General features: G+C 36.1%; 1 protein-coding gene across 1 annotated transcript in view; it reads right to left on the bottom strand.

The window, feature by feature from the left end:
* TMC1 (transmembrane channel like 1) overlaps window positions 1-23,424 on the bottom strand; it is a 139,109-nt gene that overhangs the window by 87,551 nt on the left and 28,134 nt on the right. The window contains exons 2-4 of the mRNA XM_045840729.1: window positions 19,062-19,112; window positions 15,859-16,030; window positions 7,603-7,731 (exon numbers count right to left, since the gene is read on the bottom strand). Of these exons, the coding sequence (XP_045696685.1) occupies window positions 7,603-7,731; window positions 15,859-16,030; window positions 19,062-19,112 (352 nt within the window). The remainder of the gene's footprint in view (window positions 1-7,602; window positions 7,732-15,858; window positions 16,031-19,061; window positions 19,113-23,424) is intronic.

Below are 23,424 nucleotides of genomic sequence, written 5' to 3'. Positions count from 1 at the left end.
AAAGGGCCAAGGGGGGTGAGGATGGTATACTATTACCAAAAGGACCCCTCCCAGGTTCGTTATGTCTACCACCTTATAGGAAAGACATCTCTCAATGCCAGAGATTTGTGAAAAGGAAAGGAAATGTTCATTTAATGCTATACAGACTTAAAGTAGTGCTAGTGCTCTAATGTCTTCATTAAAATATCAAAGTCCTTTAGGATACCCACAGCTGCCCACAGTGCTTCCTTCTCCCTTTGCCCTAATTCAGGGTACCATGACTCTGAAAAAGAAGCAAACGTCTGTGATTCAGGGTCCTGACACCATCAGCTGTGTCACCATCCAGGCAGGATCTCCAATTAATCCAAAGCCATGAGGCACCTTCTCATGACCTACTGGCAAGAGCTCTTTCACCCTTCTTCCAGTCAAAGTCTCTCCTGCTTCCCAGGCCACATGGCCAAAGGGAGCACCCCAAAGCCACGTGGTCCTCTTCTACCAAAGCTGCAGGAGTCCCCACTCTGGCAAAACCACGTGGATCTCCACAATGGCTGCCGTGTCTAGGTTTAAATCCTTGTGCCAATCTTCCTCTGTACCCCCATTTCTGACTCCTCCTACAATCAGTTACACCTGCCAGCATTCCTGTATTATTCAAAGTTTACTGGGCTGCCATTGTGAGTTTGGCAGGGGTGGCCCCATGTCATGGAGCCAATCTTGTCCAAGCTCTCACACAGGTGCTGTCACTTGGGGGACTTGTCCCCAAGTTACATCTTGGGGGGAAGTTCCTTCCATCGCCCTGGCTCAGAGCATGGCCACCGCTATTGAACATATCTATGCAATCAGTTAAAGGTTATAGATATGCTAAATTACCATACCATGGATTTGCTGTAAAACTGTGGCTGTACAAAACAGCTCTGCATGTTCCTGCTCCATGTGTCCCTTCCCCCAACTCACATCTGTGGGGAGTGGGGAGAACATCTTTTATGTCTTTCTAATATTTCCTAGATACCTTGAGTTCTGGACCCCATTCCAAATCCCTATCTGGGGCCCCTCTCTTGGCTGCACCCTGTATCAACATGAAAACCAAAATAATAATACCTACCTTGAAGAATAGTTGCAAGTGATAAATAAAATTATGATAGGAAATTAATAATAGCTAAATTTTATAAAGTGATTACTAGGCACCAGGCACCATTCTCAGTGCTTTAGGTCTATTAACTGATTTGATTCTCTCTATAACTTTGTGAAGTACTACTACTTTTATCTCAATTTATAGATGGGGAAAACTCAAGGATACAAAGTTTAAGAAACTTGCCCAAGGTCACAGCATAAAGTTTGGTACCTAGTAGGCACTTGTTAACTAGTAGATAAACTGGATGTCAATGTTACATATTGATCTACAAAATTCAAATATACTGATTGCCTTAGACTCTCCATTCTTTGAATCAGAAAATCAATCTCCCCAAAATACCTATAATGTACAAGAATTGAAGGCTTATTCTTTAGTTGAGCTATTAGTTAAAAAGAAACCCAAATGGGTAAGTGTGTGTGCATGTGTGAGTAGACATGTTTAGAATTCTTCTTGTGTGGAATCCCTCATTCCTTCACAGTAAGAGATGAAGGAAAGGCCTTTGTGAACTAAAGTAGAAATTATGTTTATTGCCTAATAAAAAAATCTTTTAAGTTCCAAGGAAATTTTGAAAACAGAGTAGTTTTCCCACATGGCTTAAACAGAGGAAATCAACTCTGGTCTGTTTGCACTTTCCTAGAAACTTATTACTTCCCCTAACCAAAAAATAAAAAGTCATAAACAAAAATAAGCATGGGAGAATGCAGGTAGGTTGAGTAAGGAAAAATGTTCTATTAATGACTAGCTGACAGTTTCAAGCACCTTTCTAAACGTAAATGAAATCCTAAAAGTAATGTTCTTTGCTTCATTGTATGTTTCATTAATAAATCTCCAGGCCTAGTCGGACAATGGACAACTCCCAGAAATACTGGGCCAGGGTGCTACAAAGCTCAGAAATTAAAGCAGTTAGTATTGTAGCTAAAAAAAAGCCAAAACATATTTTATGCAAATTGTATGCAAATAAATATTTTTAAAATGGCTTCTACACAACAGCCAGTCCTATGCAAAAGTATACTTGGAGTGCTCCTGTACCCTAACTCGTAGACTCATAAAATGTGAGAATTGCTCCCTTCCCCAAATAAGATTCTTTAAATATCCAGTTAAGTGTTTCTTTAACTTTTATATGTTACTAGTCACAGAAGCATTTTTATTTCAAATGAATGCTTTATATAGAAGTGCACTGTGTAGAAGAGAGAAACTATAGGTCTCCCCTGCTTGAAGCTGGCATTGTGGCCAAGAAGGCCACCCTCTCACCTCTGCCTCCCTTGCCTTGAAGGGATTTCACCAAACCACTTGAACTCTGAGGACAGCAGTTTGAAAACCATGGGCCACAGTTCAATCCCTTCATTTTATAAATCAATGAACTGAGGTTCAGAGAGGTGAAGTTTAGAGGTAGAGCTTAAATCAGAGTCCAAGTCTCTTTAATTTTCAGTCCAAAACCTGTTCTATATTCTACTAAAACATAATAAAGTGGTTATTTATTTAGGGTTAGTCATGAGGACTTTTAATCTCCAATATGGAATGTTCTGATATAGTTAAAGGCTTTAGGTTTCAGGATGAGTAATAGGTAGACCTGTTATTTTCCACCCAGGTGTTTTATTTCACCTGTGGTGGCTGCTACCAGGTTACTATGACCACCTCTTACAGGAGGAAACGTCTAGTCATCCAGCTTCTCAGTTATACCATATATAACTTAAAAACAGTTTATACTTAAAATCCTCACTGTTTAATATTTTTTTTAGTTAGGTAACTAATGAAAAGTAGGAACTGACCTTCAAATAATTGGAAAATAAACAATTTCCCTTTCCCCAGCACCTCCCCCTCCACACACACACACACACAGTCTCACCCACTAAAGAGACCAATCACAGAGTAGAGTGTTCTGCTTAATGAAGTTTTGTGTTTCTCAGAGTTAAAGGCAGTCTCAACCTTGACTAGATATCAATGACTTTTAGAGTAAAAAAAATATGTATTTACACATTACACACACACACACACACACACACACACACACACACACACACACACATATCCCTGGTCTGAGCTAGATGCACATACTCTTCCATCCAAAGATTTTTATTCAATAGGTATAAGGCTACAGAAATGTGTGAAACTGGCTGTGGCTGGTATAGTTCAGTAGGCCAAGCACCGGCCTGTGAACTGAAATGTCGCTGATCTGATTCCCTGTCCAGGCACATGCCTGGGTTGCCAGGCAGTTGGGGCATGCAAGAGGCAACCAATTGGTATTTACCTCCTTCTCTTTCTCCTTCCCTTCCATCTCTCTCTAAAAAATGAATGGGTTCTTTAAAAAATATGTGTGAAATTGTATTAATAAACAGGAAAACATACACATTGAAAAACACCATTCTATAATGATGGTGGAAAAGAAGTGGTTTCCCTTCATCCCTAAAGAGCAAATTCTGCTGCCTTACAATTGCAGAATACTACTTCCTGGACCATAACTGAGAATCCATACAGATTTAGAACCCATTCATAGAGCCTCTTGCCACTGTATTAACTGCTCATGTTAAACTGTCTTTGAACCGTAAGTCCTGAGGATACTAATGCCCCCAGTGGTAGACATTCTTCCAAAATGCGAGAACTATCCAAGTGTCCCACAATATCCTCAAAACTGTAAGCTTTCTGGGGCTTTCCTTTAAAACATATCTTGAAACACTGACCTCTAAAATCTGTTTTAGAGTTCAAAGCCCTAAGGGAATCCTTGGATCTCAGACACAGGTTCCAAACCTGTGATCAAAATATGTGCCCCAGTTACATTGAGCCTAGAGCCTCCCCTCAGTCCATAGCTTTAGCCAGGAGTGGTGACTAGAAGCCAAGTCTGGGAATAACATAATCCTCAGAAACACTCTTTCAGAGTTAGATGTGCTTGCAAGATATACAGGTAAGGAGAAAAGCTGCCTGACTCCCATGTTTTAGTAACATTGGGTAAAGAAAACTTTACCTACATGTACTATGAACTATTGATGACCGCTTACTCAAATAATGTGAGTAACTGAAATCCATGGGGGAGAAGCTCAACACAGCATTCAAAAACTGACAGAAAGACAGGTCAGGCACTATAGTACCAACAATTTCATCACAGAGGCTGAAACAAGAAGAATCAGACTGGCCGTGGCAATTGGCACCTGTTGTACTGAGAGTTGCAAAGTCACAAAGCAGGAGAATTGGTCATGGAGAATTGTCTCAAGACAGTGAGCATTGTTGACAGGAGAGAAGCTACAGCTGTTTCTTCTTTGAACCTAAATTTGTGCTTCCATTCTGTGAAGCTGGCTTTGGCTTTGATGTGCTGAATCACTGTCTTGAGTAGGTAGGAGACAGGTAGGAGACACCGCAGGTAGGAGACAGCAAACTCCAATGCACACTAGGTCTGGCCACGTAGCATAAGCAAGTGACGTGGACTGTTTAGGAACTACACAAACTGAAGAGAGAGTGTCCTGTTAGTAGGGGACAGGGATTGCTCAGCCCCCAGTTCTTATTTTAATGTAGGAATATGTCACCAGACCTTCCTCTTATCCAGGAGAAGCTGGACATCTGGAGTTTTTTTTAAATATAGAATCTCCCACTTTTAAAAGTTTGACAAGAAAGAAAAAGTATTATTATAAAAATATCCCAAAATGGTTAAAATGGTAAATTTTATGTTATGTATATCTTTCCACAATAAAAAATAACAACAAAAAAGAAATGAAAAGCATGTGAACCAAATAAAAACCACCTGTAGTTTAGATTCAACTGTGGGCTTCCTATTTTCAACCCCTGCCCTCATAATAGGGCCCAGTGTTGACCCTGCTTGCATCCCAATCCCTATCTCTTCCTCCTTTTAACAATGGCTTAATCCCTGGACTCAGGATCAAGGACCCAAGTCCTAGAATCTGCCTCAAGGCCCCCCTTGAGGGTACATTTGAAAATCCTGAGAGTGTTCTGGCCCTCAATTCTGCCAAGTTGTCAAGATAACCTGCTTCCTGTGCTGGGGCATCAACTCTTTATTGCCCATCCAGACTGTAAGTGATGTGTCACCATCCCTCAAAGGTCCTACGGTTGCCAGTGGCTAGGTCTACTTCCACCTCATCCTACCAAGTTAACACTCTCTCCATCTCTCCTGTCACACTATAGGGAATCAGGCACCATCACATCTGTCCTGAGATGAGAAAATTATCATAACTTTCATTTCCCAGCTACGTGCTATGTTCTGGTACCATGCCAAGTGCGTTACATGAATTATCTCAGTTAACAATTCCCATAACCCTGAAATTTGTATAACTTCATAAGGAACCTGGGGTCAGAAACTATGTAATTAATGTAAAATTGCATAGCTACTGAGTGGAAGATTTGAAATTCAAGCTTAAGTCTGAAGCCCATGTATGCTCCATTGTCTTACAAGGGAGATACAGGCAACGGAGAATGGGAGATGTACTTCTATACCTCCATGCAGGTGGAAAAGGAGGAGATACTTTTTAGCATTCTTAATCAATTTCATACCATGCTTTGAAAGTTCACCATATTATCACTTTCCAATTTTGTGACTTTTGTGTACAGTTACCTATGGTTCCCAGGTTTGGGGATTTATTTCACGGTCAGTGATATTTTAAAATATATTTTGGGAGCCAGGATAAGGTTTCCAAACTTCTATTTTGCCAAGTGTAAGGGAAGTCAGAGATGTATTACAGTTCCAGCAGTAAAGGCATCTGGGAACTGTTGGACTCTGTTTAACCTTTTGTGACTGTTTAACTGTCTGTGGCCTCAGGCTTGGCTGACTACCCAAAAATGCCACCCAAAGATAAACATCATGGACCCAGGAAGGAGGTTAATGAATGTATAGAGTGTGGACAACTGCCTGAAATGCTATCTGTTAACTTAGAAATGCATTGTTCTTTCTGGTGGGCTAAGTGACTACCCACCATATGGTTTTACTACTAACATCCTATAAAACAAGAGACCCTGTCCTGGGAGAGGTGGGATTCCTCCTGTGGGCCACCACTGGGAGCCAGCAGCTGCTTTGCCCATGCATGTGAGTTTCTCCTATTACAGTTATTATGAATTTGAATGAGCGTATGTGTCAGTTCTTCAGAATCAATCCTGAATTTAGATTTTTGGGGCTTTCTCCCAACACCAAGTAAAGATATTTTTTAATCTATCACTTAGCATCATTATCACTTCACTGAATGAAAAACTTGTAACACACACAAGTGCACATGCATGCAGACATGTGCACATGCACACACATTAGTAGATGCATGGAATCAGGAATGCTGCTTGCCTTTGCCTTCCTTCACGGCTGGTGTGTACATGTGAATACACAAGAGTTCCCAGAAACGATTGTGCAATGCAAAACTGTGCTTGGAAAACCATTGTGTGAAAGTTAGAAAACCTTACTTCACAAAATGAAACAATACCATTACAAATGACAACTAGGTTCCCACCTCACAGGCTAGATCTAGAATATCTTATTTTTAATTAGGTAAGTGAGGCCCCAGGAGGTTAAGCAATTTGCTTAAATAATACACAAGCTTTTTCAGAGCCAAGACTAGAAGTGAGTTATCCTGGTAGCTACTTCAGTTCTCTTTTCATCACCAGGGGCAATACTACTATAATTTTCACATTATTGCATTTATACTATAATATTTTAACATTGTAAGTTAAATAGGCTTAAGGAGGTATAGCTTTGGACATGTCCCACTATTTTTAAAAATAGTTGTGTGAGAAAATGCAATCTGTAGCATGAACTTTCATGCAAACATGAAAAGGGACACATTCCCTTTTTTTATCGCAGACACATTCCCTTTTTCATGTCTCTCCTCCCCCAAGCACCATGGCAAGGAAGTACAATGTGATCCTCAGAGGGGAATCCATTGCTATCCTCCAAAAAAGGACAATCATGTGACTTTTCATATTAGAAGTTTATAAATCTGCGTGCCTGTGAGTGTTTTTGCACCCTCATCACTACTCAACATAGGAGTAAAACCAACTCACTGACATGTAACCAGATTATTAACATAACCTGTAATTAGAATAGTATTTACTGTTCTGTTGGCTCAGCATCCTCCCTGCACTTTAAAGAGAGCTGTGACATGAAAATGTCATTTGAGGCTAGGACTCTGTAGAGAAACAAGAGTGTGCAATTCACACAAACTTGTAAAATTCAAATATATCTTTTAAAGAGGGAGAATAATAAATATATTAAACTAAGGAAACTCTTAGTTCAAGAAATAAATAATCAAAGGTGACCACAGGAATTATAAGACTCAAAACAATATATTTGCTTATGGTTTTAAATTTGTAATTATTAGCCTGGCCTCTCTAGTGATATGGTATGTATATACAGTACATGACATATTATATAGAGAGATATGACCATGAGCATTATATATAATAATATGAGTATTATATATAGTGCTATATGTTAATACAGGTAGTGCACAGATGATTTAGGAGATCAGTATCAGGGAAAGCATTTCTAATTATGAAAAGTAGGATCATACCTGAGAACTTCAATTTTCTTCTCCATTTTCCAAGGCTTGCATTTGACATTAGCAATCATTTGTCTTTGCTCATCTAACTCAGCCTTCAGTCTTTCCAATTCCTCTTCATCAATTTCATCATCTTCATCCCTTTAAAAGAAAAAAAAACAGAGTTATGTTTTACCAGACTTCCAGACTTAAAGAAAAATAATGTCAGACACTCAGTCATGTATCAGCTTGGCTGTACACCATGCGTACTGAGATTCATAAGCATTGGGGCTTAGACCTGAACACAGACACAGGATTTCTGGGATTATTATAACTTTTTAAAAAATAGTATTTACACTCTGATGTCCCGAAACTAAGCTATTCTTACAAATACAGTCCACAAACTCCCAGAAGAGTTACAGATCTATCAAGACTATTTTCTCTCTTTTTTGTTCTCTTGTACACTTCTCCCCACCAATTCTATATTTCAGTTTTAAACTTCATTTTTCAGTAAAGATAGTAAATTAGAGGTGAAGATATCTTTGAAGTACCCTTAAATTTCTTAAGTTAGCTCTGACTCAAGAGAAAGAGAGAAAAATTGAAATAGGAAAAAATAAAATATGTGTTTCTCAAAGCTAACTTAATCTTTTAATTAAGCTCACAACTTCAATTGATAAAATTCAACTTGAATTATATTTGGTGGAAGTTAATCCTTTGAAGAGGCCTTCAAGGGAATTTAGTTTCTTACTGAGCAAATAAAATATGTCCTTTCTCTTCTGTGTTCCTAGTATTGCAAAAATATTATAGGGGACAGAAATTGAGGAAAATAAAATGAAAACATGAGCAGCATAACTTGAAATTGAGGAATGTAATGTCATATTGTAGAGATAACTTTTTGGTAACAGATTATTTCAGTTATTAAGCTTTTGTCACTCGAGTTCAAACTCACCTTTTTATATTTACTATTGCAATGCTGGTGCTGAGATTCTAGGGTACATTTTTGCTTTGTCAACTGGCTCAACATGCAGTTGTCAATAGGTTAATACTAAGAAGGAATTTGGTCTTCTCTTTGGTTTTCTGTTTGCTTCTTGCTTCTTTCCCCAGGAGCTTCAGGGCACCCCACAGCTGCAGAGGACTAGCTGGCCAGTTTGTCCAGCACTAGCAGAACAAGTTTTGTCACTTGAGCATCAACCCCCTCTGCTGTGGTTTCAGCTCTGTAAGTCCCTTCTCCATGCGTCTTAGTTTTAATTTCAATCTCTTTCCATTATTTCTCTAGCCCTTGGGTGATAGCTATTTCCTGAAATTGTTACCACTATAATACCTTACTCTTCTCTTTTCACTTATCCAGTAACTTAGTTAACAATTCTTTATTATTTTTAAGCAGTCCCTTGGGTAAATATTCTTGGTTCAATTAACTGTTGAAATATTTTTGTACTAACTAGACTCCACAGACATTGTGATCTGACTCAGAGTTAGTCAGAAATATGTTTTGTTTTTCCTAAATTTATGACTAAACATAGGAAGAACATAGCAAAAGCTGTTTTTGAAAATTCCAGCTGAGAAACCGGAGAATATATCCATAGTTTTATAGCCCACCCCATAAAATGACTTTGCGATCTCCTTCCTGTCTCACCAATCCATAGGTTTAATAATTTCATGATTGCTGAAACACAAATTCATACTAAATCTCCAGAATATTGAATAACATGTCCTGTTGACAGTTTGGTTTTGACCAATTCAGATATTTTTGCTTAGAATAGTAATCCTGACTCAAGAGAACTATAAAAGTATACTCTATGAAAACACAACTCTGGTTGTCATTAGGTTGTTTCTGTTTTAATTACTTGATGCTTATTATATGAAGTCACTTTTTGTGTTTTAAAATATATAATATTTATTATATTTTTCCCATTACCATTCAGTCCCCAGGTACTCCCCTACCCCCACCCATCATGTTGTCCCACCCTGTTGTCCCACCCTGTTGTCCATGCCCATGAGTCCTTTTTCTTTTTTTGCTCAGTCCCTCCATCCCCCAGCCTTCCCCCTTCCTCACTGGCTGTCATCTGTTCTCCATCTATGAGTCTGTCTCTGTTTTGCTTGTTACTACAGCTTGTTCATTAGATTCCACATATGAGTGAAATCATATGGTATTTATCTTTCTCTAACTGGCTTATTTCACTTAGCATAATATTCTCCAGGTACATTCATACTGTCACTAAGAGTAAAATGTTCTTTTTTACAGCTGAGTAGAATTCCATTGTGTAAATGTCCCATTGTTGTTTTATCCATTCATCTATTGATGGATACTTGGACTGCTTCCATATCTTGGTGATTGTAAATAATGCTGCAATGAATATAGGGGCACTTATGTTCTTTTGAATTAGTGTTTTGGGTTCCTTCAGATATATTCCCAGAAGTGGGATTGCTGGGTCAAAAAGCAGATCCACTTTTAATTTTTTGAGGTATCTTTATACAGCTTTCCATTGTGGCTGTACCAAACTGCATTCCACCAACAATGCAAAGGGTTCCCTATTCTCCACATCCTCACCAACACTCGTTGGTTTTTATTTTTTGATGAAAGCCATTCTTACAGGTATCTCACTGTGGTTTTAATTTGCATTTCTCTGATGATTAGTGACATTGAGCATCTTTTCATATGACTATTGGTCATCTGTGTGTCCTCTTTGGAGAAGTGTCTGTTCAGGCCCTTTGCCCATTTTTAATTGGGTTGTTTGTTCTTTTAGTTTTGACTTCTGTAAGTTCTTTATAAATTTTGGATATTTACCCTTTATCAGATATATTGGTGAATATGCTCTCCCATTCTGTGGGTAGTCTTTTTATTTTGTTGATGATTTCCTTTATTGTGCAAAAACCTTTTAGTTTGATATAGTCCCATTTGTTTATGTTTTCTTTTGTTTCCCTTGCCTGGGAAGATACATCCAATAAAATATTGTTATGAGCAATGTCCAGGATTTTGCTGCCTATATTTTCTTCTATGATTTTTATGGTTTTGAGTCTAATATTTAAGTCTTTTATCCATTTTGAATTTTTTCTTGTGTGTGGTATAAGAAGGCAGTCTAGTTTCATTTTTCTGCAAATATCTGTCCAATTCTCCCAACACCATTTGTTGAATAAACTATCTTTAGCTCATTGTATGTGCTTGCTTTCTCTGTTGAATATTAATTGACTACACTGGTGTGGGTATATTTTTAGGTTCTCAATTCTGTTCCATTGATCTATGTGTCTGTTTTTATGCCAGTACCAGGCTGTTTTGATTACTATGGCCTCATAGTATAGTTTGATATTAGGCAGCATGATTCCTCCAACTTTGGTCTTCTTTTTCCGGCACTATTGCTATGTGGGTTTTTTTGTTGCTTCTTATACATTTTTGAAATATTTGTTCTAGTTCTGTGAAATACGCCATTGGAATCGTGATAGGAACTGCAGTGAATCTATGGATTGCTTTGGGTAGGATGACATTTTAATGATGTTAATTCATCCTATCCATAAACATGCTATGTCCTTCCACTTATTTGTATCTTCTTCAATTTCTTTCTTCAGTATCTTATAATTTTCCAAGTACAGGCCTTTTACATCCTTGGTTAGGTTTATTGCTAGGTATTTTATTATTTTCTGAAGCAGTTGAGTGGGATTGTTTTCTTAATTTCCATTTCTGTTAGTTCATTATTAGCATATAAAAATGCAACTGATTTCTGAATACTAATTTGTATCCTGCTACTTAGCTGAATTCATTTATCAGTTCTAGTACTTTCTTGGTGGAATCTTATGGCAACATAAAATGCTTGAGGGGTTTTTTTAGTACATCTATAGCCACAGTGTGTGGTTTTGTTTGTTTGTTTGTTTTTTCCAATTAGAATAATATGTGAGTTGATTTGTCCTAGGGGAGAAATACATTTTAATAAAAATGATTATGTCACTTAAAATTACTAAAAAAATTGTTTCCATATAGAAATAGACTAAATTTAAACTATATAGGTAATTTTTTACTGAAATCTTTATGGAAATTATCAAAAAGAAAAAATATGTATCAAGAAACTATCAAGAACAGATTCATCACATGGAGGGTTATCAACAGGGGAGTGGGAGGGGGACAGAGGGGAAAAAGGCACAGAGAATAAATAGCATAGATGGTAGGTAGAAAATAGAAAAGGAAAGGGTAAGAATAGTATAGAAAATGTAGAAGCCAAAGAACTTATATGTACAACCCATGGGCATGGACTAAAGAGGGGGAATGTGGGTGGGAGGAGGTGTGCAAGGCAGAGGGAAGTGAAGGGGGAAAATGAGACAACTGTAATAGCATAATCAATAAAATGTATTTTTTAAAAAAAAGAAAAGAAAGAATAGATTCAGTTAGAAAACAAAACAAAAACTTAAGACTAATAATTCAGCCCTGGCTGGTGTGGCTCAGTGGATTGAGTGCCAGCCTATGAACCAAAGGGTCAGGGCACATGCCTGGGTTGTGGGTCCAGCCCCCAGTAGGTGGCACATGCGAGGCAAGCACACAGTGATATTTCTTTCTTTGTCTTTTTCCTTCTCTTCCCCTCTGTCTAAAAATAAATAAATAAAATATTTGAAAACTTTTTAAAAGGCTAATAATTCAATTATTTGATATTTTAAATCTTTAACTTTCCCACTCTCCCAAAATAATTCACAATATTTACATTTAAGTACCTTAAAACTTTATATTACTAAGCATCTATTAAGAATCTTACATAAGACAGTATCTACTGTAATCCAGAGTCATAAAGGAATGAAAGAATGATCTATTCAATATGTAGATTTTCCATGTAACTAATGCTTATTTCTTTGCATAAAGTTTTAGATAGCACTTAATGGAAAGCTTCCTAACACTATAGGCTTTCCTGCTATCTTAGACCTAGTACTTTATATGTTTAACCCATCCCAATTCTATGATTCCTTCAAAAATCATAATAAATGTTTTTTAATAACTCCTTTTCTGTTTATCTTTATGAGAATGTTTTTCTCCCAAACAGCAAACCACTTCTGTGGCACAATTATACTGTATTATTTTATAATAATTTGTATATAAGTGATCTCTCCCTTACCTATATTGTGAACTTCTAGAGAATGCAAGCAATTGCATATTCATAATCCATGTACACCAAAGACATTAGCAAATTATCTTCCACAGAAGTGGAGCTGGATAAATATTTATTGAATAAATGTTTATATACAGAATTTTTATGGATAGGGTTACTATTATTAACCCAGTGCTTGAAGTACACTAAATATAACAATGTCTTCCAAGATAAGCATGGTATGGAAAGACATTTATTCCTACACTTAATGATCCAAGGCTGGTACATTTTTAAAGTCTTTGTTGTTAATGGTTCATTGCTACAGGTGGATCACACTATGCTACAAGGTACAGTTGTTGTTGGGTAAGTTACTTTCAAATATGCAAGTAATTAACACTCAGCAGGATTATAGGGAAACTGTTTTCCTAGGAACCAAAGAAAAACACAGCAGAAAGATATAACACAGACATGCTTCATCTTCTAAAACTTAGGGCTAATTTGTGCAAGAATGATTTTCTATCTTAGGTTTAATTTATTTAAACAAAGTTGTTAGAAAAAAAGGAAGCATAGTGAGCTCAATTTCTCCCTGCTATGAACACATTACTTATTCACTTACTACTGGGTCATAAGAAGTTGGTAATATTATTAAGAATAACTCCAAAATGTCTAACAAAGCAGTGTTTTTTAACTGTCTTCAAAGAGAGAAGTATAACCTTGGTCTTAGTTCATTTTAAATATTTTGTCAGTACAGGGAAATTCCCTATGAACATTTAAATTTTATAAGACTATAAATTAATTAACCTAAATTGATGTGCTCTGATTTACCTGCTAACCTTTCTCAAAATATATTTGTTAATAGTTTCTTTTAAAAAAAGATGCTTATCTTCAAAATGAACAATAGAAAATGGACCTTTAAACAGAGATAAGAACTCTCTATCATCTCAAATAATTTATACTATTTAGAATAGTTGCTCAATTTGTGACTGCAATAATATAATTTGTAAAATGTATGAAGATGGAGTTCATTTTAGCCAAGTTTGGCTCTGCGGAGGAGTGGGGAGGTATGAAGGCAGGAGAGCTTGTGAGTTTCTCAGAATCAGGATGAGAATGGGAGCAGCTAAAGAGCAACACTCTTTAGCAACACCTAGTTGGGGCACATGCCAGGGACAAGATTCCCTCAGGCAACAGGGGCCAAACCTGGCTGATTCTTATGATCCTATCCCTAGATGTTGCACAGTTGATATGAGGGCCTTAAGCAGACAAAGAGAAGAAAGAAATTTAAACCAAATTCATTTTTTTATTTTTATTTTTTAAGATTTTTATTTATTTATTTTTTAGAGAGAGGGGAAGTGAGAGGGAAAGCGAGGGAGAGAAACATCCATTGGCTGCCCCTGGCATGCCCCCAATGGGGGACCTGGCCTGCAACTCAGGCATGTGCCCCAACTGGGACTTGAACTGGCAACCTTTCTCTTTGGAGGATGATGCCCAGCCTATTGAGCCATACCAGTCAGTGCCCAACTCACTTTTTTAAAAGGACCTCTCATAGGTAGAGAGGAAAGGCAAATTATAGGACACAACCTGTACTGTGCCTAATTATAGGACACAACATGTACTGTACCTATTTTGTGTATTGTAATGTTTTCTCAATGAAATACTACTGTCAGATACATAAGCTTTGCTAATAAGAAATATTACTAATTAATAAGTAATAATAAGATGTGGAACTTAAAAGTATGTTGTTTTTTTGTTTTTTCAGGGAACAAAGCATAAAGATACTTTTAAAAAATGATACAAATTAGGAAAAATACCAGAGTCAAAATTCAAAGTAGGTGGTGTTTCTTGGTTGTCAAAGAAAGAAGAAAGAGTAGGAGCTTGGGAAAGAGGAGAAGGGGGGAAAAGAAGAAAAAGGATATGATTTAAAACATAAATTAATATAAATATAATAAAGAAGTATTATTTTTAATTTAAAAGGAACCACTGTCTATTAATGCTAAACTTCTCTACCTGACAAAATTTTCAGTTGTATTTAATCAAAATTATTTACAAAGAGGAAAATAATAACTAATTATTAAACACTGTTGTGTGTCATCTTAGAAGGATATCTTAGAAAATTTCTCATCACTTAAAGTCCTAGGAGTATTTGGGAAGAGATCTGATCAGCTTATGCTGATTTCAGGGCCCTACTACCTGGGATTGGCAAGAGTAAGTTGGCCATTCCCTTAAATCCCTTCCAAGTGCTCTAGGATTTCTATTATTAAATTTGTTTTACATGCACACTTTCCCAGCCTATCTGTTATCTATAAATTTCTGGAAGGCAAAGACCAGAAAATTATTTTCTTGGATTTTTCCTAAACAACATTTAATATATTATTCTACACAAACTCAGTACTAAGTAAAATGTTGGCCTGGTGGAACTGAAAAATAAAAGACGTATTAAATAGGAAATGATAACTCCAATCTTCTACAACAGGGGCTCATACACATTTTTTTCTGTAATGGAACACATAGTTAACATTTTAGGCTTTGAGTATTACCTACAGCTCTGTCCCATATTTGCCTTTTTTTCTATTAATGGCCCTTTAAAACTATAAGAACCATTCTTAGCTCTTTGGGTTGGAATTAATCATAGTTTTCCAACCCCTGCTCAGGAAAATAAAGTGCTCTGGGCTCATTGTATAGGAGTTTTCCATTTTATTAATAATGCACATAACTAATAGGATAACTTTAAAATATTTAAATTAATTATAATATGTTAATAATGATGACAGTTTAGATCTCTCATAAGGGAATTTCTTTTAGGCCATTTTTAATATATATTCATTTGTAAATTCTATTTTTTAAAAGATTTTATTTATTTATTTTTAGAGAGAGGGTAAGGGAGGGAGAAAGAGGGAGAGAAACATTAATGTGTAGTCGCCTCTCACATGGCCCCTACTGAGGACCTGGCCCACAACCCATGCATGTGCCCTGACTGGGAATCGAACTGGTAATTGTTTGATTAGCAGCCCGTGCTCACTGAGCCACACCCACTAGGGCTGTAAATTCTATTTTAATATTAAAATACATTTAACTAAGTGGAGTAAAATTGCAGCATCAGATTAAGCTTGTCTTTCTAAAAGTAGTTTTAGTTGCCAACCATAAAGCCAAAGAATGTCTAAAGGAATGGTCTGTCAGCATTGGGTGCTTTTGCATGAACAGCAATTTCAGTTATAGATCAGAAGTAACTTACGCTCCTCTCCTCAATTTCTTCTTCCTCTCTTTTTCTCTGGCCTTTTTTGTTTCTTCGTCCTCTGGTTCAGGGGGTGGGTCGTCCTCACTAATAACATCTCTGTTCCGTTTCCTCTGAGGTCTCAAGCTCTCTCTTCGTGGTAACTTATCTTCATCTTCCTCTTCCTCTTCACCTAAACGCAGCAGTTAATGCTTCAGTGAGCAATATCAGAAAGTGCTCTTTCATGCTACCAAGTGTATTCTTACTTTTTGATTACATTGTCATACATCTGACACCATAATCCAGCAACTTTCCACATCACAATAAGATGTACCATGCCGTATATATTTCATAGCCTGCCACTTGAATACATTTATCTAGAATCTCATCTCCTTTATGGTTCATCTACTCAAATATGTTAATTTGAAGCTATAAATTTTAATAATCTTTAGAATTCCAGTCTTCATTTACTTGGGTAACTGGATGACTTGGAGTTTAATATCAAATGATGATCTTTAAGTCCAAGTTTAGAGATTGCAAATCCAACATGTAAGAGTTATTTAATTAACCACTATGTGCTTACTACAACTTCTATCTTAGAACAAAGGACAAGAATGACAAGGAAAGACATTAATTTAGCCCTTGAGATTTCTCAATTCAAACTACCCTCGTTCTTGATTGTAAATATTTCATTGTTTTTCCTAAATAGTTCTTTTACTTTCTCAGATGAAATTGGTAGTAAATACATGTGCTTGACCATCTGTCCTTATAAATAGAAACAACTTGTAAATATATATTTAATATAAAACTGAAAAAATGATATTTTTTAACTAACAATGTCTCACATGTCCATAACTTCTTAGGGAGCTTTCAGGTAAAAAACAGAAAGAGAATTCAGTTCCTTTCTTCACAGTTTATCACATACAATCTTACTTCACTTTCATCTCTATAAAATTCTGATATTCTTACATTTATTCTTAAGTTGAATCAACTACCATAAAATGAAATGTTATATTTATCACTATCTCATTGGAAAAAAATTGTACTTCAGTGGAAAATTATAAATTGTCTTCAGCATACCCTTCTGTGTTATCTGATTTTGATTCTTGGGAGCTGTTTTGTAACTCTCTAAATTATAGATAAATAGATAGCAATGTAAAATAATTCTTGTCTATAGACACTCTGTTCAGTAGAGAAATAGTCCTTTCCCACCAAAACACACACACAGACACAAAACAGTTATGTCTCCTTTTGCACACAATTTCAAAATTCCTGATCTATAAATGTATCAGTTCTTTAGATTTACCTTTGAACTGGTTGTAATGTCTCACCAGATTGCTCATTAATTAGTTAAATATGTTCACTTTTACATATATGTTTTATCTTTTGACATTACTTATCAAAACTTTTTTACTGATATTTCAAATCATTGCCTAGATTACTAAAGTTTAGCTAGCAGAGGGAAACAGGAAGCCAACTTTACTAACTAAGCTTTGAAAACTACTCTGCTATCAAAATCAAGAGTGAATTTCTACCGGTTAAATATTGTGGCAAATGTTGTATTATTTGTCCATTATGGCATTCTGAAATTTTACCCAGCCTTAATTAGGCACATTAGTCACTGACTATAGAAAGAAGAAAGCTTGATAGGAATTGAGAGACAATTTCACCCACATGTAATTCAAACACTCAAGCAGCCACTTAGTACTCTGCATTTTAGTGTATTTGTATTAAAAGTGAACTATTATACTTGCAGAGTTTTACTATGGAGGAAAAGTATATGATTCGATTTCTCTTTTACCACTTAGAAATGAAAAGGCAGTTCTTAATGCTTTAACTAGTTTCCAAATATTCAAATTCTAAACAAAATAAATGTTTGCAGTTGCCTACTAAGTGCAGATTTGTATATTATATTACCTTTTAGAATGGGCTTGATTCAGTATTAAAGGGTAGCAGAATATGCCACCTCAAAATATGCCACTTGGGTATATTGATTACTTAGAGCTGCAGACACTTGAAAAAGCAAATTCAGGAAGAGGCTTTCTCTGAACTCCTCTTATCAGCCTAATGACAAGTCCTCTGGCAAGAATTCAATTGTCAAAAATTCCCTCCCCAGGAGTTTCAGCCCCAGGGAAGGTTGATACATCATAGGATAGATGAGTACAAGTAGACACCATATTCAGACAAACTTTGCCACACACTATCATACTTCCCATCTGTTTTGCTAAGGGCCCATTCGACTTTCCTAAAAATCATTTATTCTCTCTCAAGAGGTCTATATCCCCCTTCTTTTTTCCTACTGAGATGATATTTAAGTCTAAGCCACCTCAGAGAGTTACTTATTTTTCCTGAGTATCTCCCATATACATAAGCGATATGTATTAATAAAATTGCTTTTTCTCTTGTTAGACTGTCTTATATTACAGGGATCTCAGAAGGGTAGAGCTAAAATTATTTTTCCACCTCTACAGTACTCAAACCATGGTATGCAGAATCTGTGTGAGATTCTGGGCTGTTTTCATACAGAATGCACCAAATTAATGAAAACAATTGGCATTGTGAACATTCATGTGGTGTTCATATTGTGCTCAGGTTATTAAGTTGACAGTGTTGATGTGTCCTGTAATTGAACTCTTCTTGAGATACCGCTTTTTCTTTCAGTTTTGGTAAATTTGAAGTCTTGCTCATATAATCGTTTTTCTCATGTTCTAGCCCATGAGTGATCTGCATGCCTAGACAGGAGTTTCAATCTAGGCTCTTGAGTTGAACATACACAAAGTAAAAACAATAGAGCAATTTGGACAAAATACCAATGAATTCAGTTCAAAAGAATTTATTTATTTTAATTGAACTACCTGATCAGTTTTGTCAAAATGATCACTCTGTTCCATTGTAATAGATTCAGCCTTAGAGAAAAGGTTTTAGGATAAAGAATTTAACAGGGAAAATGGTACAGAAATAAAAAAGCAAATTTTTCTGGACTACCAACTACTTTATCATGAGTAATTTATACACTGGGTGAAATGTGTGTGCACCAACTGAATGGAATCTAGAGTGGAAATCCTCCTTGCTGGGTTGACCTCTTTTGTGAGAACAGCAGAAGTCATCCACACATGCTCCTGTGCTCACATGTGGCAGCATAATACTACAGGATGAGAGAATGAACCCTCTGAATCACTGCTAGTCCACAAGAAACACATCCCAGTGGGTCTACCCCCACTTACTTGAACTTTCTTCAGTGTCATCATCGTCTTTCTCCTCCACTTGGATTTGTACTGTTGAAGAAAGAAAAAACATGGTGACTCTTTCAATAATGGTATAGTCATCAGGAATTATTTTTTACTGTTATTATTTTCTTAATAAAGTTCTTGTGTGCAGTTAATAAAAACACTTTTCAGTAAACTTGTCTAAATGAGCAAGTTTATTAAAGATCCACAGCTCCAGGTTCTTATACAGTGCTGTTCAAAGACTTCTCTGCTTCATTGCCTTTGAGGATTTGCAAAACATATCAATTATAAGCCTGTCAGCTCAATTTAAAATAAATTCAACCAAAATAGATTTGTATTACAATAAGTAGACTTGAGGTTTGTTGACTTATTTTATTCTATGACAACTGAATTTTTAGTAGAGCTATATCCACATGCAAAATTTGGTTATTATAATCAAATTAACTTATTAAAATAGAGAATATTTCATCCTTACAAGCTAGCCAACATCAAAAAGACTTTCAAAATGCTTAAAACCTGATATTTCCTATTTCAATTGGTTCTTTAAGTATTTCATGGATATATCCTAAATTTTCCAATATTTAATTTACCTTGATAATGTGAAGAGAAGTGATATTACAGTTCTTTCTAAGACAAAGAACTTTTCTTCTGTTTTTCTCTCATGCCATACTAAAACAGTGTCTTGTTTTTAGTTTTGCTTTAGTTTTTTAAAGGCACATAAAAAGATTTTATAAAAATTTTAATGCAAATTAATATGGAGAAATATATTAATTGGCAGATTTTTCCCCTTGTCAACTATTGTCCATTCATTACGGGTTTAGTCAGCCAACGATAAAGCTCTGCAACTTGGCATGATAAAAATTACAGCTGCCTATTTCTTTAAAAACAATAGTCTGGTAACTTGCTTATAAAATATTAATTTTGTCATATTTTTATTTAAGGTGGATAGGCATAAGTCAAAAAAAATCAAAGATGACGATGTTGTTGCGCACACAGGAAACGGCCTCCAGTTTTGTTTCCGCTCATGCACTATCAAAGGTTATTATTCAGAGCTTGACAGGCATATTGAAAAAGCAACACATGCCAAGAGTTTAAATTCCATTCACAAAGAAGATTATTGTAAAAGCACTTTTTGCATTTAAAAGGCATCTGCATAAAACTTTTTAGAAAATGCAAAAATGTTATCACTCAACATCAGCCATGCGAAGTGAAAATAAGTGTTCTTTTGTTGAGAATGCACATATGCTTTCTGTCACTGGCTGTAACCGGATCTGCACAAAGATCTTTATGTCACCACTGAGTTCACAATAGCAAAGGCAGACACTTCTAAGAAGATATTCTATATTCAACAATAGATCATGGTCTTTTATTTGCAATTAATGCCACCTCCAAAGTTCTCCCATCAAAGAACAATTCCTTAGGAAGGCATAAAATTAGCCTTGGAACAGTGTCCAGTCAGTGTGTATAACATAGAAACAGCTAAGGACAAATAGCAAAAGCGGACACACAGCCTATTCTGTAACATGCCAAAGCAAAAATTCACAGAAAGTATTATACTGGTTTGTGATAACCAACCCACTAGACATGATTACATAAAGTTAATTAAATTAAATAGAAAAACTACTAAATGAACAAAAATGTAAGAAAATCTTTAGAAAAAAATCATATATTACATAAAAGCAGCAGAATGAAATATCCCAAGCCAAAGAGATAAGCATCAAATCAATTTCCTCTGGTAACAGGGGAGAGAGAAAGATAGGGCTGAAATCATACATGATCTTTTCAGGTACAAGACAGATAGTCCTAAATAACCATTAAGTGAAACCTAAAAATCCATGAGATATCCTGGTGGCTGCAAGTAAAGAACTAAAAAAGGCCTATGATTTCTATGTGATGTAATGATAGTATTGCAGAAATAGCCCCTTCTTTCCTTGGAGTGACTCGTACAGTGATTCTCATCTACACTTGATTATCTGCATATTCTCATTAGATGTCCTCATTACTTAATCGCATTCCTGCTAGAAGCATTCCATCTAGAAGTTGAGTCAGGACCTGTAAGGAGTCATTTTTATAGTTACTGTGATCACAGTTGGTTTGCTCTTGATTCAAAGGGTCAGCAAAGGCATCATCAGCATCAAAAACTAAACTGCAGCACTATGACCAGGAGACTAAGACTCTGTTATGAGCCTCAGACCCAACTTGATTTTAATGGACTATTATTTGGCCTGAAAAGCAACTGTAATGCTGGTCTGGATCTCCTGCAACTCAAAGTGATGCTAAAAAACCAAGTTAAGAAATCCTTCCAAGACAAAAGGCCTGTGAAAAAGAAATTCAGAACACTAACATGAGAGCTACAGACTGTCTTTCCCTTCTCAGACAACTTTGGGCATGGCCTCTTGCCATCCCTTCTCTCAGCAATCCTAGCAGTTTGTTTCCAATCATGTGACCCCCTCACGCTTTGGCTGCTTCCCAAAGCCTATTGATTATGTACTTTAAAAATAACCTCTCTCCTGGGGAGTGATTTGGAGGACAGTGAATAAGAGAAGGGAGAGATCCTGTCAAAATGTTGGAGGCAGGAAGCAAAACTACATTGAAGTAAGCTTATTTAAGGCAGGAATATGCAATAGGAGCAGATGAACTCCTAGGCAACCCAGATCCTCATTTTATGCAAATAGACCCAGTAATTAAAAAAAAAAACAGTAAAAGGAAACAATAGCAAAATGTTTCAGGGGCACATTTCGGAGGCATTGGAATCATTCAAAAAAAGTGAATGCTTTTCCAGGCTTTCTTTTTTAAATCTATAGCACTGGAAGTTGTTTATGGTTCTTGAAGATCAAAGTAGCCAAGTGGCTGGAAGAGTTAAGTGATAATGCCTGTTTCCTGACCCACATTTAACTCTTGATGGGATGTTTATAGCACCAGGTTATTACTTTGGAAACTGGAAATGTATTTATTCCATTAGCATTTATTGCATCCTCATAAAAGACTACAGAGCAAAATGCTCTGGGCTGGGAGTTTGTAGACTATAGAAGAAAATACAACTGTCTTTAAATAGTCTGGTTATTTTATTGCAGTGAGCTCTGTGAGTTATGAGTATCTTATTTATCTTACTTATGTTATAGCAAGAGCATATTAGTTAGGTTTATTAGGCTTTTTGGGTGTTGTTTTCAGGGTACCTTTTTGTGTATGAGAAAATGTTAGTGTCAACCCCTTCCATATAAATGGGGCACCATTCACCTCAGATTAAATTGCCCTGAGAGGAATATTATTCTAATCTGTAACAAGGACATTTTCAAATTTTAGCTGGAAACCCCTTGTCATCTGTATGGGTTGTGATGTGGGATGTGAGAAGAAAAGAAGAATCAAGGACAACCCAAGGATTTTGGCCTGGGCAACCAGAAGGATAGAGTTACAAGAAAAAGAGGCAGTAAGGCTATAGAGAGAATAGTATAAGTGGGAAGATTGGGTTGAAGATCAGGAGTTTAATCTGACATGTTGGACTTGAGATGCCTATTAGACATCCAAGCATAAGGTGAGTAGATAGTAAGTATTTGAATCTGGAGTTCAGAATAAAAGTCTGGACTATAAATATAAATTTGGGAATTATTAGCATTTTGATGACATTTAAAGTCATAAGACCAGGTAAGATATCCAGGAAAAAGGATGTAAACAAAGCAGAAAAGAGAACTCCAAAGATGAGGGGGCAAAAAGAAGAACCAACTAAAGACACTGAAAATAACAATCAGTGATGTAGGAGGAACACAGGAGACTGTGGAGCAAGTGATGTGCATCAAAAAGATGTTTTAGACTTCTACGTCGTTTTATGAGAACTGGAAATATATGATTGGATTTTGTAATATGGGGGTCAATGATGACTTTGACAAGCACAGATTTAGTGAACTGGTATAAACAAAAGCCTGAATTTGAGTGGTTTTCGGAGAGAAAGGGCAGTGAGGAATAGGAGTCCTCTAGTTACACAAGCTAGAATGTTGGGAAAGATCCAATGAGAACAAGAAATTGAAGATGTAGGTTATGAAATGAACCCTCTATCATGTTACTCAAATAACACAAATTATAAATTCTTTTATTTTATCGATATCATTTTTGGTATTTGACTAAGACTTTGATAAGAGACTGGGCATCTCGCTAATATACCCCATGTTTATATATAGTGTCCACTGTATAGCAGTTCAAAAGTATGGGACTAATGGATGGAGAAGGGAGAAGGAAAGAGAGAAAAAAGGATGGGAAAATGTAAGAAGAGAAAGGAAATAGTATAGCAAAGAAAGCAATGTAAAAGCAAAAACAGGGTGAGAATTTCAGTAAATGATAGGAAAAAACACAAATATAAAGCTAAAAG

The sequence above is a fragment of the Phyllostomus hastatus genome, unplaced genomic scaffold, assembly GCF_019186645.2.
Source record: "Phyllostomus hastatus isolate PE091 unplaced genomic scaffold, TTU_PhHast_1.1 phas_contig_34, whole genome shotgun sequence".
NCBI lineage: Eukaryota > Metazoa > Chordata > Mammalia > Chiroptera > Phyllostomidae > Phyllostomus > Phyllostomus hastatus.
The sequence above is the reverse complement of the archived record's forward strand: the minus strand, read 5'-3'. Positions and strand labels throughout refer to the sequence as shown.